This window comes from Equus asinus, chromosome 2 (assembly GCF_041296235.1).
Source record: "Equus asinus isolate D_3611 breed Donkey chromosome 2, EquAss-T2T_v2, whole genome shotgun sequence".
NCBI lineage: Eukaryota > Metazoa > Chordata > Mammalia > Perissodactyla > Equidae > Equus > Equus asinus.
Window position 1 is genome coordinate 37,951,421 of NC_091791.1, and position 17,527 is coordinate 37,968,947.

A 17,527-nucleotide genomic window follows, 5' to 3' on the forward strand; every position below is an offset into this window, starting at 1 on the left:
GCTTTTAAACTGGGCCTAAACGTGTCTAGGTGCTCTGGCATCTGCCGTCTTCTCCAGAATCCTCTCCTATCGCCCTCCTCTTTGTCACCCCCTAGCTGCGCTGGCTTTCCGCACGTGGCTGGGCTGCACTGAACTCCAATTGCTCCTATTTTTTTTTCAGGAATGTTCTTTCCTCTGCTCTTCACCTGGCTAGCTCCAGCTTATCTTTCAGGTCTTCATTTAAATGTCCTTTTCTCAGAAAGGTCTAGACCTCCCATTCTTTCTCATAGAATTTATTTTCTTTAGAACACTTACCACTCTTATTATGTGTTTATTGTGTGTTAATGTCTATCTCCTCCTCATCCTGGAGGCTCCATTAGTGTAAAGGTGGAATCTGTTTGGTTCACCACCTGTCTCCCTAGAGCCTGGCACAGTACCTGGTATACAGAGGGTGCTCAAAACAATGTGTTGGCTATGGGAAGGACATACATGCTGTGTCATCTTAGGCACACTGGCTGCCAAGTGTTTATCCTCTATGCAATCCAGTGTAGAGCAGCCAGGAGGGCCTGGGTGCAATCTTCTCTAGATCTCTCAGCTCTCTGATCCAAAGCCAGTGCCCCTGAGAACAGAATTGCCCTTGGAAAAAGAAAGGCTTGTGTTGGAGACTGAAATACATCTTTGGTGATTATGAGTTGTTTAGATTCGCTTTCACATTATTAAAATTGGGCTAAGAATGCCTACCTCATAGGTCTGTTCTGATGATTGAGTGTGAGAGACAGGGAAGACATTTGTAAAGTGCCTACTATGTGCTAGACTCTGTGCTGGGTCCTTGCTGTATTAGCATGAAACTGAACCTCTTAATTTCAAGTCCATGTGCCCAATGTGCAGTAAGCCAATCACTGAGACACTGGTGCTTGGAGGTAGAGAAAGGTTAATTTGAACTGGCCAAAACAAGAAGGTGGGAGGATAGGTTCTCTCAAATCTGCCTCAACAAAAGAAGAAAGCAGGGGGTCTTTTTAGAGCTAAGGGGCTTGGGAGGAGCAGTTTTGGAGAAAAAATGGGAAGTCTGTGTTCCTTTCACTCCAGATAAGCCCTTGGGCAACCAGGCTTCTGGGCACCAGTGGCAGCTGGGGGCTGGTTATCTGGTGATCATAACTTCCTTAAAGGCGTTCTTTTTCTTCTGCAAAACAAGCTCATACATCCTTGCAAACCTTGAGTCACCCCTCAGCTTAAATGAGAAAACAGCAAATTAACAAACGAATAACGATGCCTGGATTAACTTCATCTGTATCTGTGTTGGGACCAAGTTTGAAGGGTAAACCATGTTCTTCCTGAATATTTACAGTAACCCTCAGGTACCTGACTCCAAGCATATTCAGTGGGAATGAGTTTTATGAGCTACCATGTTATTGGAATAGCTCTAAGCAAGCAAGAGTTGAGTTGACAGTATTTTAGCTCACAGCAAATCAGAACATTGATGTTATACTGAGTTGCCATTTGCAGATGATCAGATAGAGATGGAAAACAATTGCACTGTCCTTTGTTAATTTCTTCTTCTTTCTTGCTCTGAGCACTTTCTATGGCCTCTCCTTCCTCCACAAACCTATAAGTTATTACTCTTCCTGCTTTACCAATGAGGAAATTGAGACTCAGCCAGCTTAATTTCCCCAAGTTATACAACAGAATGACCCTGCACATGAGCCCAGGTTGATGGGGCACCATATGGCTGTTATGAACTGAGTAATGTCCTCCCAAACCTCAGGATCTTAGAAGGTGACTGTTTTTAATAGGGCTTTTAAAGAGGTAATAAAGGTTGAATGAAGTTATAAGGGTGGGGCTCTAATCCAATATGACTGATCTCATTTTAAGAAGAGGAATGAGGCCAGGAGACTGTTAAGGAAACAGCTGGAGACCATTCTCTCAGCATTACCCCTGCTTTCTGAAATCTGGATTCTTCACTAGGGTTTTATCGGTGTCAGTATGTAAATGTGCCATGTGAGGGCTGGGCTATGCCACAGTGACTGTCAACAACCCTCTCAAAGTTCGTAATCTAATGGGAGGACACAGCACTCCAGTTGTTGTGGTTGTGATAAAAGTGTTACAGAAGAGGGAGAGGGTCGGGATAAACCTGCTGGAGTTGATGGGATCTGGACTGGGCTTTGGAGGAAGGGGGCTTCCGCTGGTGGGAGCTGGTGACCATTTGGTGCCTCTTTGTCCTTTCTGGGCATGATTCTTCATTTGATTGTTACTGTGGCACTTCTGGCACCCCAAATCCCATGGCAGAGTTTTGGGTGTCAAGCAGGGTTCTATGTGGCTTCCAGCAAAACACTGCCTGCAAATTCCCCAGCCACATAAAAAGCAGAGGCCAGCTCCCCAGCTTCTCAGGCCTAGCTGGAGTGCGACTCCTCCATACCTTTCTAAACCAGTGAAAAGATCACCGCTGAGCCCGTGTTGAAAAAACTCTTCTAAGAACTGGGTAAACTGTGACCCATTTTCTCAAGTGGAGCTGTGGCAGATTGATTAGCAGGTCACAAAACTGGTTTTCTTCTCCTTGGGGCATGGCTTGACTATGTCTTCCAGCCTTCCCTGAGCCCTTCACCTCAGGTAAGTGAGGCCATGTAAGTTTTGGCCAACGCCATGTGATAAAAGTAACGTGTGCTACATTTCTGAGCACTTCCCATGCACAGACCTCCATATTCTTTCCCACTCTGCAGCAGCCTTGAAGATGAAGCTAAAAGATGGAAGGAGTCAAATCCTGCTCAGAAATGCTGCTTTCCATCTCTCACTGAATGCCTGGGGTTTCTAGCCACCTCCGTGGTATCACTAACATAAAGCAAAGCTTCAGGCATCAAAGTCATAATGGGGCAGAGCTTTCCTGACTTGAATGTCCTACTTTAGCTGAACCAGAATTCCTGCGGCAAGTGTACATGAAAAGTCTTACTAATACAAGGCTGTTATGTAACTGGCTGGAGGAAGCAATCTTTCTTTCAACTCACTTGGGCCTTTCTTTGATACCCAATTACTTTCAAAAGATTATTTGGATTTGATTAACAAAATGAGAAATTGTTCTAAAGTGTGTGTGTGTCCACCTCGAGTATTATTTGAGGGGCAGTCTGCCATCTTAACTAAACAGCTCAAGAATCTTCAGAAAATGGTTGATCTCAAATAGTCAAAAACTTCACTAAAATTTGCTACAGCAGTACTTAACAGAGACACTTTAATAGAGGCTGCAATCTGTAACTACTAATATTAAGGATCACAGGAGACAGCAAATTATGCAATCAAATTTTTAATAACAAAGATACTGTTTTTAACATGGTCAAATATACTTGGCTAAGTCCAGATTTTAAAAAACAAAAGTATCTAGCCCAACAGTACAACCATACAGCTTTGTACAGAACATTCCACAGATCAACAGAAAATACATTTGAGCACAAAAATAAAAAACATTTAAAGAGAATCTCTAAGCAGCATTTTATTTCTGCAAAACAGACATATATCTTGTACTGATTAAATATCTACAAGTGCTTTTCCTTTACAAAAATACATATATTCTTAATAGACTAAGTCATTAACAATGACCTGGTAATTCTTTCACTTCAATTTGAATGATTTATAAGCTAAATCTTACAACCACAAAAAGGTTTTTATTTGTATTAAGATGTTACCACTTTTGACAAAAAAAGCTTAAAATATTTTATATTTCAAAGGAAAATTAGCAACATAACTGTACAATATACTCTATGATGGTTTTATTTAATGTGAGGGCGACTCTATTAAAAACGGATGCTTGCTGTTGTGTTGCCAGATGCAGGAACGCAGAAGACTGGCGCTCCCCCCACAAGCTCTTGTCGTGGACCACAGCTTCATAAGGACACTTAGGCCCCCAACCCCGTTCTAAAAAATACAGCAAAAGAAAACCGACCCCAAACAATGTTAGGCTGATCCCATTACACTTTTAATGTGTAGAACTCCTGTGCCAGTGGACTGATGGGAAGTCTACGGAGAAATGATCTGTTTACTATCTCCACATTGCCCAGAAATGTCCAATATTCACTTGTACTAGATCAGTTTCTTATTCCATGAAGCTCTGAGAGATGGAAGAAAACTAGACCGGTATTTAACGTATATCTGTTTTGCTTGACTCTAGATTTAAAGATAATTAAAATTAAAAAGCATTTCTGAACAATGTCTTGGTTTTGAATCCTAGAAAAGGCATAATGAGTACAGACACATTTTAGTGAGCATTTAAAATAATAAGTTTAATTTCATAACTTTCTGAAAAGGAAGTGCTCAAGCATTTTGATTCTATTTGAAAATATAGTAAGGACAGCAAGTAAACACACCATTTGTGAAAACTACATTACACTAGGAAGAGAATCACTTTAAATTTTTGGGAAAATGCCATTGCTTTAAGAAAAAGAAAATTATGAAAACCCTGTAATGTATATTTAAACACATTTTAATGAATTTTCAATCTGATGTTTTTCCATTAAAATACTAGTGAACTAGGCCCATCAAGCAAATCCAGAAACAGCTGGTTATTTTGTGCTTTGAAAGGGTTTCTGAGTCTCTAGTGTATCTTTCAATTTTTCATAAACTAGATCTGGGACATGTTATGCTCCTTATTGTAGGGATATATATCTTAAAATAATAATAGCATTTCATGTTTTTGTGTTTCTAATCCAGAAAATTAAAGTATGGCAAACTCATTCATTTTTCTAATTCCTACAACCAACCAACGTCTTACTGGTATAAAACAGCCTGCTGAAAACTTCCTTCTGATAAACCAGAGCATGTCACAGAGTTTTATCCTACGCAAGGAGGCTCACCTAGTGGTCTATCATAAAGACTTCACAACATGCGCTTCACCTTTAAGGTGCCCACTCCAGGAGCGCCCAAAGGGAACGGTGTAGGGAGAGTGCTTAACTTGATGTATATGCTCTTGATCTGGGACCCATTTTGCCAGATTTGGCTGTATGGCTAAATGCTAATGACAATAAAGCCATTGCTGAGAAACAAGACAAAGAGTTACTTTTTAAGGGAAGAAAAACAGGCTTTCATGAAAATTTTGTTTTAATTACAGAAAAAGCACTTACTTATGTAAGTCCAATAGAATATACTATTTTCTATACAAGTAAGCATGTCGGCACTTTTCCCAAGGTCTGTCTTTAACAAAATTTCCCATATTACAGAGAACTCAGGAAACTAAATAAGCATAATTTTAGTTTATACTGCCTCCATGGAATAAAAAGCTTCTCAAATTAGAATTTAAAACCTCAATTTCAATTTTCTTCTCAAAGTATGTATTTCTCGCACTTTTCATCCAGAAGGAGGCTATTTGTTGTGTTTATCTCTCTCACCTTTGAGGATTTCCTAAAATCTGTCAGATGGTTCTGAAAAACAAGGAACATATTTGAAAGGAACTGTACTCTGATTATTGCAAGACAAACCTGCATTTGACTGATCTGTGATAATTCAGTTTAAAGCCTTTCTTTGGTGAAGTTTTGCTATTAATCAAGGTTATTGCCTAACTATATAAAATTAAATTGCAATCTAAAAATTTCCAACTTCCAAACTGTTAAAACTGTCTCTCCAACATGGTTATTAACAGTAAAATATCTTTGGCGATATCTATTTTCTTATGAAAATCTTTCAAAAAGAGATTACTCTTATGAGTGCCTATTTAGATACGAAACCATTCATAAGAGACAGGTACAGATAACTCAATGTATGCAATAAATCTAAAACAGAAATGCACTTTAGCAATGAGGCACTTTCTCTTAAATATTTCAATAAAGCTGAACAGTTCACAATAGTATATAACACACTTTTTTCCCCTTAAAGAATCATTTAAATTTAGATTCCACTTGAGTGTATAATATAGTTGAGCAAACTCATTAAATTTATAAAATGTTGCATATTAGTATGGGACAGATTTTCCATGAATAAAGACATAATATACTTTTCTAAAAGTAGTTAAAAGATATTACCCAAGGTACCTGCACCCCAGAATGAATGACCTAATTATCGCCTCGTTAATGAGTCTTTTAGTTTATTTTTTTATTGATGACTTCAGTTAAGGTGATGAGTATAAACCACAGGTGGCGTTTATATCCAAAGTTCCTTGATCCATTTACATCTATGATATCCAAGGCAGAGAAAACAGATTACAAAATCTTTTATGGAAGTAAAGGTCTTTCAGTGTATTCCTTAAGAACAATAGGCTAAAGAAAAACTTTATTTTATTTTTATTCTCCAATTTTGCAGATTCAGAGGATTATTCCCATAGGTTATTGAGATAAAGAATGTTTTATTAGCACCCTAAGTTTATAAAGCTAACCACAAAAGTTGCCTGTATATTTTTTCTATACCTGGTTTCTTACAAATTCCACATCCTGACTTAGGGAATAATTACCTGGGGATTTAGTGTATTTCTCGACACGAAAGTAGTCCCATACTTAGAAAATGATAGTTGAATACACCAAAAGAGGTTGGTTGAAGAAGTCTGTGGTTCTAATAGTAACACCGGATTACTCAGGACCATCATAAAATGTGTACCTTTCCCCAAATGACAACTGATGCCCTTCTCTATGTAAGTTTTCACATTTTGGCACATATTCCATTGCATTTCAGTAAAAATGTTAATACATTAACATTAATAAAGGAATTTTATATAAAACTATTCTCAATTCCATAACTGCTTCCTATATATTTCCTTGGAAAATAATGAAATTACATATGATGAGGCAACAGGCCAAATTTAGAGAGATCTTGAATATAAAACTCATTTAAGGCTGTACGTTTTGGCTGGGGACCCAAAAACATCCAGGTCTCATTTGTGGTTTTTAAAATGCACTCTCAATTCAATCTGAGTTAAGTTAATTAAAATTAACTTCCGTATGTAAAAGATTATTTTAATTACTGACCTTGATGTGACAAATTTATAATAAATTTTACAGTTTGTTAGGGATGTCAGGGAATTGTATTTCACAGCATGACAAAATAATTTCTGTAGTTAGAGTAAATTCAGTTTTTGGTTGAGTGTAATGGTCTGTTCCAACCATTTAAAGAGTTCACAAAAATCTGCCTTTGAAATTCTGCTTATGAGCCCTTGCGAGCACAAACACAATCTAACAAAATGAAACAAGAAAGTATTGCCATAACCTTTTTCACAAGTCAGAATAAAAACAACAGAAAACTTTAATATAAACATTTTTACTTGAAACAAAGATAGACGGAAAAGATAATTATGAAGTTTCAGCCTTTTATATTGTGAAATGCATCAAAATTTAGCTGTATTTTGTACTGTTTCTTAGAGTTGTACATTTTGAGATTCAGAAGGCATTAATTTGTGATACATTTTACTGGAAAATGTAGCACGTCTACATGTATACAGTATAAAAACCATGTGTGTAACACACAGATTGTGCTCGTCAGACTTCTAAAACAAATATTTTTCCTAACACTCAAGATTTTTTCCTAAGTTTGAGGCTAACTTATTTTGAAGCAATTAATAAAACTTAATTTTCAAAGAAGATTTTTTAAAACAAGTGTAAATTTTAAAAGGTTTAAAATGAAGTTCTTCATATAATTTAAGATAAGACATTCTTTGACTTGCAGACTAATCTCAAAATGAATGGAAGACTTCACAGAACCGCCAAATCAGAGACACTGTCACAGCTCAGACCTCAACGGAATTTATGTATAAAACGGTAATCCCATTCCCCCTGATTACTACAGGATCTAAAATGAAATATCCTCAAACCATTAATTTTGGTTAGCGTATTTATCTACTACACTGCATTTATTCTATTTTATGCATATGGTTTGGAAATGTGATAGGTGACAATTTTAATCTACAATTGCTTTGAAATTTTTGAAATACATAAAACGGCTAATGTTATCTGCTCTAAAAATCCTAATCTTTAAAATCATCAAAATCCTCTGCATGCCAAATGACACACACCTAAGGCCAACTTAAAAAGAGAAACCATGTACTCATTGAATGAGGGTGACAATAAAATGATGCACACATAAAATGGGCATACAATGACATTTCATGAAGCAGCACCCGCTTGTCATAAGGCATTATGAAAGAAGATTAACCTTACTTACACATTAATTTTGTTAGAAGTAAATGTGATCAGCTGCCAACATTTTGAATGGTTGTGAATCTAACTTCAGCTCTCTAAGAAGTCACATATGTTTTTGATCTGGAGGGCTAATCTGCCTTCCTTGTGCAATTGGTAGACTACACAGACATATGACAAAATGTCTACAATTATAATGTGCTCTAATGTTAAAGAATAATTGGAATTCTTCCCAAAAGGACTTGCACACTCAAGAGTGAACTATTTTGCACACAAAAAGCTTACCAAGAACAGGACAGTGGCTCAAAAACCACTTTTCTAGATACACTTCCCATACAAAATAATTTCGAGATATAATAATTATTAGTTTCTTGTACAGTACTCTATTTAAACAAGAATTAATAAAACAGTAAGTATGTAAAAACTGCAACACCACAAAGATTGAGCCATATTACTAGTGTAATTAAACATTAGAACAATCTTGGAACAGGCAAGCAAAATACTCCAAAGGCCGAATCATGGCTGCACAGCTAACTTGTTTCCACCGTGACGTGTATTGTACACTGTGAGACACCACAGATACCTTATGCGGATGGTTCAGTAGCAGAATGGCACTTGGTTTGCTCTTAATAGAAACAACATAAATGCAACTGACAATTTAGAGACAGACAATGGCCTTATTTGCATGCTGAGAAATCTGGTTGTGTCCCTCTGGTCCACACACCGGTCCCTGTGCAATCTGCCGATGAGTCAACAAACAGCGCAGGATTCATCTCAGTGGCATCTAGGGCCCTTGGTCTAACCAAAATCAATTCTCGGTCGATACTGCAATACCATGGGGTATGACTATAAAATAAAAACAGATGATGAATAAGTCTGTGTTTATATCAAACAACACAGATAACATATAAAGGCTTTAAGAATCTGGGATTATAATTTACAATGTTTTCTGGTACTAATGATTATGACAATTAAGATTGTAAATATTATTAAAACACTATTTTTAAATTGCCATTATTTTTCTAGACTCAGTCAAGTTTTCCATTCTGTGCAACAAAGGTCAAGTTCAAAGGCCTAAAGATGTCATACTGGTTGCACATGTGAATAGTACTAATATAACACTTAGATGCAGGGCCTGTGGAGGACTGAATGCTTAATGGTATTTCAATCATTAACCCTGTGAGGCTGAACAAGACAGGTCTGCAGGCTGGATTCCATGAGAGCTGCTGTGTGTGAGGGCCCACTGAGTCACAAATTAACAGAGACCTCCTGCTATGAATTTATGAAACTGGAGAGGTTTTCACAAATCACAGTTTTTAGTAAGTTTGACACTATTTTTCTTTGTAGCATTTAAAATTTATTTTAATGGTCCTTTAAAAAATGTTGAAAAGCAAGTAGCTAATAGTTACATGAAACATGTAGGTTACTGCCTCCTTTCAACAGTCAGTTAGCACTATTAAATATTTGATTTGACTATTATATAACTGAATGGTTCAGATCGTCCTTCATGTTGCTTTATGCAGAAAAGGTAACAGACATCAACAAACGGTACTGGGGAGGAAACAGCTTCTGCGGATAAAAGGTGTATGCCACACGACTACTTCTGCATCTGTTTTTACCCTCTATTTTATCATATCACATAGAACCCTAACATCACAAAGTCAGAAAGGGTCTGGGGAACTACTGGTTTTCCTTTTCTTAAAGCTGCAGATTTCCTTTTTTAAAATGAAATTTTGAGGAGCTATTTTCATGAAACCAAGAAAGGGCTGAAGTGGCCGCTGACTGTTTCCCCTTCATCTTAGTGAGGGTGAACACAAAAATCCAGTACAGAGAACTGTGTATGCTTTCACATAGACGAGAGGGATAGACTGAAAATAACCGTTTCTGTACTATCACAGCTAAGTTACATATCAAACGGAGGAGACCCAGTGTTGAAGTCTCTCTTCCTTCAGCTCAGGAAGGGACTGGAGGGTAGGAATGAAAATCCCTACGTCTTGCTCTTCCAGTTGAAGAAGTAGGTGATGTCACTGCCAGTTTTCTAAGGGCTGGATTAAAATTCTCAGTCTCTCAGGGTTTCCATGGTCTAAATCTATTTTGGTTGAAATTTTGTTTACTTGTTTTTTATTTTAAACTTTATTGTGTTCCCTGTGAATCAGAGTATCTGGGAATGTAGCACAGAAACCTGTATTTTACAAAACTCCCTGGGTTTTCCAGAGCTCAGCCAGATTTCGAGACTGTTACCTAGACAGTCCACCCTAATTTCACTCATTTCCTTTCTACCCAACCCCAGCCCACGGCGTGCTCTGCAGGATAACAATCTTTCCAGCTTTGCTTTTCATTCCTAACTCTGCTGAATCTGCACACTTTCTGAAAATAATTAAGTCACTCCTTCTATAATCCATTCATGATATAGACAAGAATCCATCACCAGTTCTACTAGGATGAAGGTAGTGAGCAAGGCAAAATGGCTTGGTTATCATTGGTTGGGATTCCCCAGTTTTTGGCTGAAAATGGTTTTGTTTTCCCCTCCAAGTAATTATTTGTGTTTGTTCTATGATACATATAAAGTTTAATAATTTTATTGGAATGAGTTACAATACTGGAAATTGTGAAGATAACTTTAAGTTCTATTTGGGTTTCAGCCTGCTTTCTGAGATAAAATGGCAGTGCACTCACTATAATGAAATACGGCATCTCACTCCTCTGAGTGTTGAGTGAGTGCACTGAATGGACCCGCATTTTGTGAGTTCCCAGTCCTCAGTCTCATCATGTACTAAAATAAAGAACAGATAATTCTAAAGTATATAAAGTATATATTTCAAATGTGATAACTTTAGAAAATGGTAACACTGACTGATGTACAGTTTTTCTTAAAAAGCAAAGGTAAGTTGGTTTTACTGTAGATTTGGAAAATACAGAAAAGCACCAAGAAAAAAAGAAAAATCATTTAAATCCCACCATCCAAAGTTAACCACCATAATCATTTTAGTGTATGTCCTTCTAGTCTTTTTGTCTATGTACGTATTTTTTTTCAAAACTGGAATCAGCTACACATATTGCTTGGTAAATACTTTTATCCATTTAAAAATTCCATAAATTTATTTCTATACTATTTAATATGGCCCAACATTATTTTTAAAGGCTGTATATAATGTATAGAAATGAATCATAAGTTGTTAATAAATCTTTTGCAGTGTATTTTAGTTTCTTTCTTTTTCTTTCTTTTTTTTTTTTTTTGCTATTACAAATAATCTTCACCCAATGATCTATTCTCCACTCCCCACCCCTCCCAGGGTTGGTTCCTAGAAGTGGAACTGCTGGTCCCAACAGCAAACACATTTTAAAAGGCTTTTTGATAAATACTGTCACACTGGACTTTTAAAAAGTTCTATTTTTACTCCAAAGGAAATATAAATGCTCATTCTTCAATAGCCTCATCAATAACCTCATCAATAATGAGTACTATCCTTTCTTCCCTCTTAATATGGCAATTTAATAAGCATGAAATAGTGTTTTATTTCTTCTTTCATTTCTTGACTTCTAAAGAAGTTAACCATTTTTGTATGCTTATTAGCCAGTTTTGTTTCCTTCTTTTGTGACTTGCTTAATCACGTCTTTTGCTGATTTTTCTATGGAAAGTTGAACTTTGTCTTAGAGATTTGTATGAATTCTTATGCATTAAGGACATTAAACCGTCCTGTCATACATTGCAAACATTTCCTTAGTTATGGTATTTTTGCTATGTACTTTTCAATATTAACGGTCAACTCAGTTTGTCTTCTTTTCCCTTTTACATACACAGTGAGAAAGGCCATTCCCACTTTGAGATTATTCAACTATGTTTTCTTCTTTCTTTTTTGAGGAAGATTAGCCCTGAGCTAACATCTGCCGCCAATCCTCCTCTTTTTGCTGAGGAAGACTGGCCCTGAGCTAACATCCGTGCCCATTTTCCTCTATTTTATGTGTGGGACGTCCACCACAGCATGGCTTGACACGTGGTGCCAGTTTCACACCCGGGATTGGAACCAGTGAACCCCAGGCCGCCGAAGCGGAACATGCGAACTTAACCGCTGTGCAGCCGGGCCGGCCCAGCTGGTATGATTTTTAACATTTCCCTTTGTGAGCCACGAGAACTCATATAATGTGAGGTATGGATTGAAACCCCCCCCTTCACTACCCCAGTAGTCTCAGTACAGTTTACTGAAAACAGACCTACCAGATCACACCCAGCCCCAACGTCTATGCTCTGAGTTCACCAACTCCCCCGCCAACTCCTGTCTCTTCCAGCAGTCCACAAACAACGAGACAGGACCACTCCTCGGATCTTTGCATCGTGTCCCCTCCGCCTGGAGCGCCTACTCCTGATAGACACGTGCTATTTCTCTCACTTCTTTTTGATCAAAAATCACCACCTCAAAGAGGTTTTCCCTTGGCTACTTATCTAAAATACTCTAATTACTTTAATTTTTCTTCTAGCACTACACATTTTACTCATTTTTCTCCTGTTACCATCATTAGAGTGTAAGCTCCATGAGGGCAAAGAATTTTGTTCATTTTTACTTCTGTGTCCCCTGGGCCTAACAAAGTGCCCAGTGCACAGCTAAGCACTCAATGGATGTTTGTTAAACGAATATTTTTTTCCTCCACTGATTTGAAATACTCTTTGTAGATTCACACATACTAGAGTCTGTTCCTGAGCTATTCTTTTTATTGACAAGTCTTTGTTTAAGTTAGAACCCTATTTTAATTACTTCAGCTTTAGAATACATTTTGTATGTGGCAGTGCACGTGCCCCCAACTACTCGTTTAAAAATGTGGCTGACCAGGAGCACTAGTTCATATTTCCTGATGAACTTTAGAATGACCGACTTTGTCCAGTTAAATAAGAATCTGGTAAAAGTGTGTTTGGAACTATGTTAAGCTTCATAATTTAATTAAGGGGATAATTGATCTCTCTATAATATTTAATATCCTATTTAAAGTTCTGGTGCGTGACGTGGTGTTTTGGTTATATATGAGAAGGTCTTTGATCTTAGGAAATATATGCTGAAGGACTTAGTGGTCAACTGTCCTGATTCTTGCAATTTACTTTCCCATAGTTACACAAAGAAACAATAGATACATTTACAAAGAGATTAGTAAGATTAGGAGAGGGGAAGAGGAAGAGAGGGAAAGAGGAAGCGGAATATGTAGCAAAATGTTAACTGGTAACTGTAAGTAAAAGTAAAAAATCTTCCTTTGTATTGTTCTTTCAACTTTTTTGTTTTGAAAATTTTCAAAATAAGCTGGTAGGAAAAATTAGGACTTAACATTAAAGTTTATCAAATGCCCTTTCAGCATCTACTGATGATTTTTATTTGACTTAGTGTGTGTGTATAAAATGTTTCTAATATATTATATATATATATATATATGTATAACTTCCCTCCCCCCAATATTAAGCCATTCTTGCATTTCTGATAAAAATACTATTTGGTCTTGGTTTATTATTCTTTTAGTATATTATTTCTTTGTATTTATGTTCAAAATGAGATTTGATACTAGTTCTCTAATTGGAGTCAGTTTTTGCTATCAAGATTATGTTACCTTTGTAAAATGGATTTGGAAGAATTCCATCTTTTTCAATAATTTAAAACAATTTGCAATAGGAATGATCTATTCCTTGAAAGTTTGAGAGAATGTGACCACAAAACTATTTAGGTATCCTTTGAAAAAGGGAAGTAATTCTTTAGTAATTTTTTTTTATGTCCTTCCTGACGCAGTGATTTAAGTTTTCTTTCTTCTTGGGTAAATTTTATTCCATTGGTATTTTCCTAGAAAACTGTCCATTTCTGGGAATTTTCACAAAATTTAAAAGTTAATAGCATTATATACATAATATTTTCTTATAATAAAAAAGTGTTAATTTTTTCCTCAAAATTTTCTAGGTAATTTTTGACTAAAGGTGCATCTTATCAATGACAAGTTCAACTTTCTGACAGGACTGTAATCTATAATGAAGTGTTGAAGAAAGAAAGGAAAATTTGTGTGGATTTTTGAAAATTTGGCCTTATTCCAGTTGTTCTCTAATACTTTAGATAAGAGTTTAAGAACATCTTTATTTCTAAGGAAATAAGCAGACATCAGTGCCAAGAGCAAAAGCAAAGAACCATGTACAAATGAGTTACAGCTAAAGGCAAGGGAAGCATTACAATTCATTATCCCCAAACCAGCTGTGAGGCTAAAAGCATGAAACATCTAAACACTTCAGATACATACAAATCTCACCAGCTCAGTTAAATTATTTACTCACTCCTCACCCTTAACTGCATAATGTAAAGAGGATGACTTTTTTTTCCCTGAATGATTTTCTCTCGGCCTTTAAAATTGTTAAATTTGCTTACTCCATTGCTAAAAAAATCAGGACTTAACCAGTGTATATTAAAAAGCACACATTTTAATGACGGGTGTGGGGATGTCCATATCACAGCACTGACAATAAGACTGAGGGGAATTCTGGGTAAACTGCTAATTTAACATTTTTGATTAATGATCTGAAGTGGTTCTTTTAATACTTAGCACACATTCATTTGCGTGTTCACCCCAACCCTAAAACTGCAACTTTGGAGTAAGTTTGCTAGTTATTAGTTATATGATTACAATTCTCTTTTCTTGGCTTCAAGGAAACAAGGATGAAGGCTAATTTCTGGGATAAAAGAACAATGCAGATTTTTAAGAACTGCTATAATTAATATATGGATTAAGGTTGATCACAGATCATCTCTGTACTCAAGAGTAATCCTTACTATACTACACTTAGTCTCTCCTGTTTTTGAACATTTACAACATATTTTTATTAGATAAACTTTCCTCAGATCCATGTTCAAGTTTTCTGGGTGCATTATTAAGTTAGTTCACTTAACTCATTTCTGTATTAAAAGAGTAATTAACCCCATTCAAGTGCACAGGGCAGGGCCTATTAAGCAAGCTCACAATTACAGTGAGCTATTGCCGTAAGTTAGCTTCACCTAGTCGGGCATATTTTACCTTTCACTTGTGGGTGAATGATTAATTAAAAAAAAACAAAACACTTATACAAAGAAGTGTTCGGTAAGGAGCAGAGATTTCTCAAGGGCTGAAACTGATAATTATTAACAATTCCTGACTCACAAATAATGGTCTTAACATTTATAATTTCATTTTTAGTTCAGTAAAATTAAATAGATAATTCAAGACAACTAAAATAGTGGGAAACTTTGGGGACTAGAAAAGATGAAGTTTTGTAGCTCAAATAAATACTAGTTTTGCAAAGTTACATGTCATTGGAACTTGAGTCTGGGATGAAGCAATCCCCATGATGGTGGGCATCATTAGGGTCATATGTACCGTCGTGAGTGCCTCTTACCTGATATAAAGGGCCATCCTGAGAGCAGACTTGCGAAGCTGAGCAGTTCAGACACCGAAACTGCGGAGGAGATGAACTCATCAGATAAGAGGCATCCACAACTGGATACATATTTAAAACTGATTATTTAAAATATTTTAACGTCAAACATGAGTCAACATGATTAATTTTCAGTAAACACTTTCCAAAATATGGTAGTTGTTTTTGGGGAAGAAAGAGATTTTAATAACTTAGCAACTCGTAAAATTTAGCTTGAAATAATTTTAGTATATGAGTTTTGTTAATATTCTGCAAATATTTATCAAAATGGTGGCCTATCCTTTCCTTCTCCTCTTCAAATATGAACTCCTTGGGAAAACCCTCACCTCTTCAATCACGGAGGGCACCCTCTTTCTTCCATCCCTTTCTGTGCTAATCTCTCCTAGATCCCCTCTTCAACCACCCCTGAAAGTAACAGTGTTAGGAGCTCCGAGCTCTGAGAGGGGCACGGCACCCGCCTCAACCTGGGAGGGATCCATCGTCTTTTAGATTACGTTCTGTACATTGCTCAGATTAGGTTCTTAGTCTCTGTATCTCCTTAAACAGCATCAGATTGTGAGCACCCTGAGTCTATATGTTCTTCACATTTGCAGTCTTAATAGCTAAGGCCCAGAACTGGTACACGGCACCCACTCAAAAAATGTTTTATGAGTAAATCAATGAATGAACGTATTTTAAAACTACTGAGTAGATTATTTGTAAATTCACTAACTTTTAACAGTTTAACCATTCATATTAAAAATCATTTCCAAATCTTTTTCAATATCATGCTAAATACTTATTAACCATAAAATTATTTTAATTGTAATAGGATTATAAAACATAAACTATATACTTTGCAATTATATGAATTCAACATTGCATGCCACTTCAAAATGAAAAAAAATACATAAAAAATATGTGAGGTGTAAATTAACCAGGATAAATCTAACATCCCAGAGCAGCTTTTAAAAAGATATACTTTGAAAGAATATTTAAGTAAGCAATCACTGAAACAAATATATTGACAGCTTTTTAAATAAAATTTCAGTAATTTTCCACTTCCCCAAAAGACTTGCAATTTTTTCCGTAGAAGTCAGTGTCTGAATTTCTGTACAGGGTTCATCAACATGCTATAAGACAAGCCTAGCACTGCTATCCTTGCACCCTTTCTCTCTGAAGAGGCCCCAAGCTCCGGCCTGTGAGACTTTGCCTAACTATGCAAGTCCCAAGTAGCATTTAACAAGAGTAAAGGGTTAAGGTGGAAAAAGGCAATTTCAGTAAGTGATTATTTTCTTTTCCTGTTAATCTCTTTGGTATCAGTCAAGACAGACGTTTGCTTGCTTTTCCTAAAATTGCTTGATAATGCAAATAAAGCAAAGCAAAACAGACGTGGTGCAGTAATTTTAGGTATGGACTTGCAGGGGCTGCTGAAAGAGCTAAAACCAACCAGGATCATCTGGGAAAGAGGGGCTGTATCGAGAGCGGGTACTCAGCATACCCAGGAAAAGGTGAGCATACCCAGGAATTCGTGATGAAAGCTGAGGCTGAATAGAAAGATATTAACAGTAAGCCTTTAGGGATGAGACTAAGTGTGGGAGGAGAGAATTATAATAATAATAAAAGCTAACATACATAAGCTATTAATAAAATAACTAACATTTATTATGTCAGGCACTATGTTAAGTACTTATATAATATTTCATTAATTCTTACTAAAAATTTTCAAGATAGGTATTGTTACCCAAATTTTAAGGATCAAAAAACTGAGGGAAAACTAGGAAGCAAGACACAACTGGGAGGAAATAGGTGCAACATATACAACAAAAGATTAATATCCAGAATACATAAAGAACTCCCAGAAGTCAATAAGAAAAAGACAAACATCACAACTAAAAAAAAAAATGAAGGCAATGGATATGAAAAGAAATTTCACAGAAGAAATACAAAATAGATAATACGCAGTGTTGGTGAGGATGTCAGAAAACGGCACTCTCATATATTATCAGTATGATTATAAATTGCTAAAACCTTTTTAGATGGTAATTTGTCA

General features: G+C 36.3%; 1 protein-coding gene across 5 annotated transcripts in view; it reads right to left on the bottom strand.

Moving 5' to 3' along the window:
- Positions 1 to 3,252: 3,252 nt before the first annotated feature.
- Positions 3,253 to 17,527, bottom strand: part of PCGF5 (polycomb group ring finger 5) — a 118,747-nt gene continuing 104,472 nt past the window's right edge. For 3 of the 5 annotated variants that reach the window (XM_070487290.1, XM_070487293.1, XM_044754359.2), the window contains 2 exons: positions 15,457 to 15,516; positions 3,253 to 8,918 (listed from right to left, as the gene is read on the bottom strand). In XM_070487290.1, the coding sequence (XP_070343391.1) occupies positions 8,871 to 8,918; positions 15,457 to 15,516 (108 nt within the window). In that variant the 3' untranslated portion in view covers positions 3,253 to 8,870. The remainder of the gene's footprint in view (positions 8,919 to 15,456; positions 15,517 to 17,527) is intronic. The other 2 variants (XM_070487300.1, XM_070487298.1) reach the window with 1 other exon arrangement.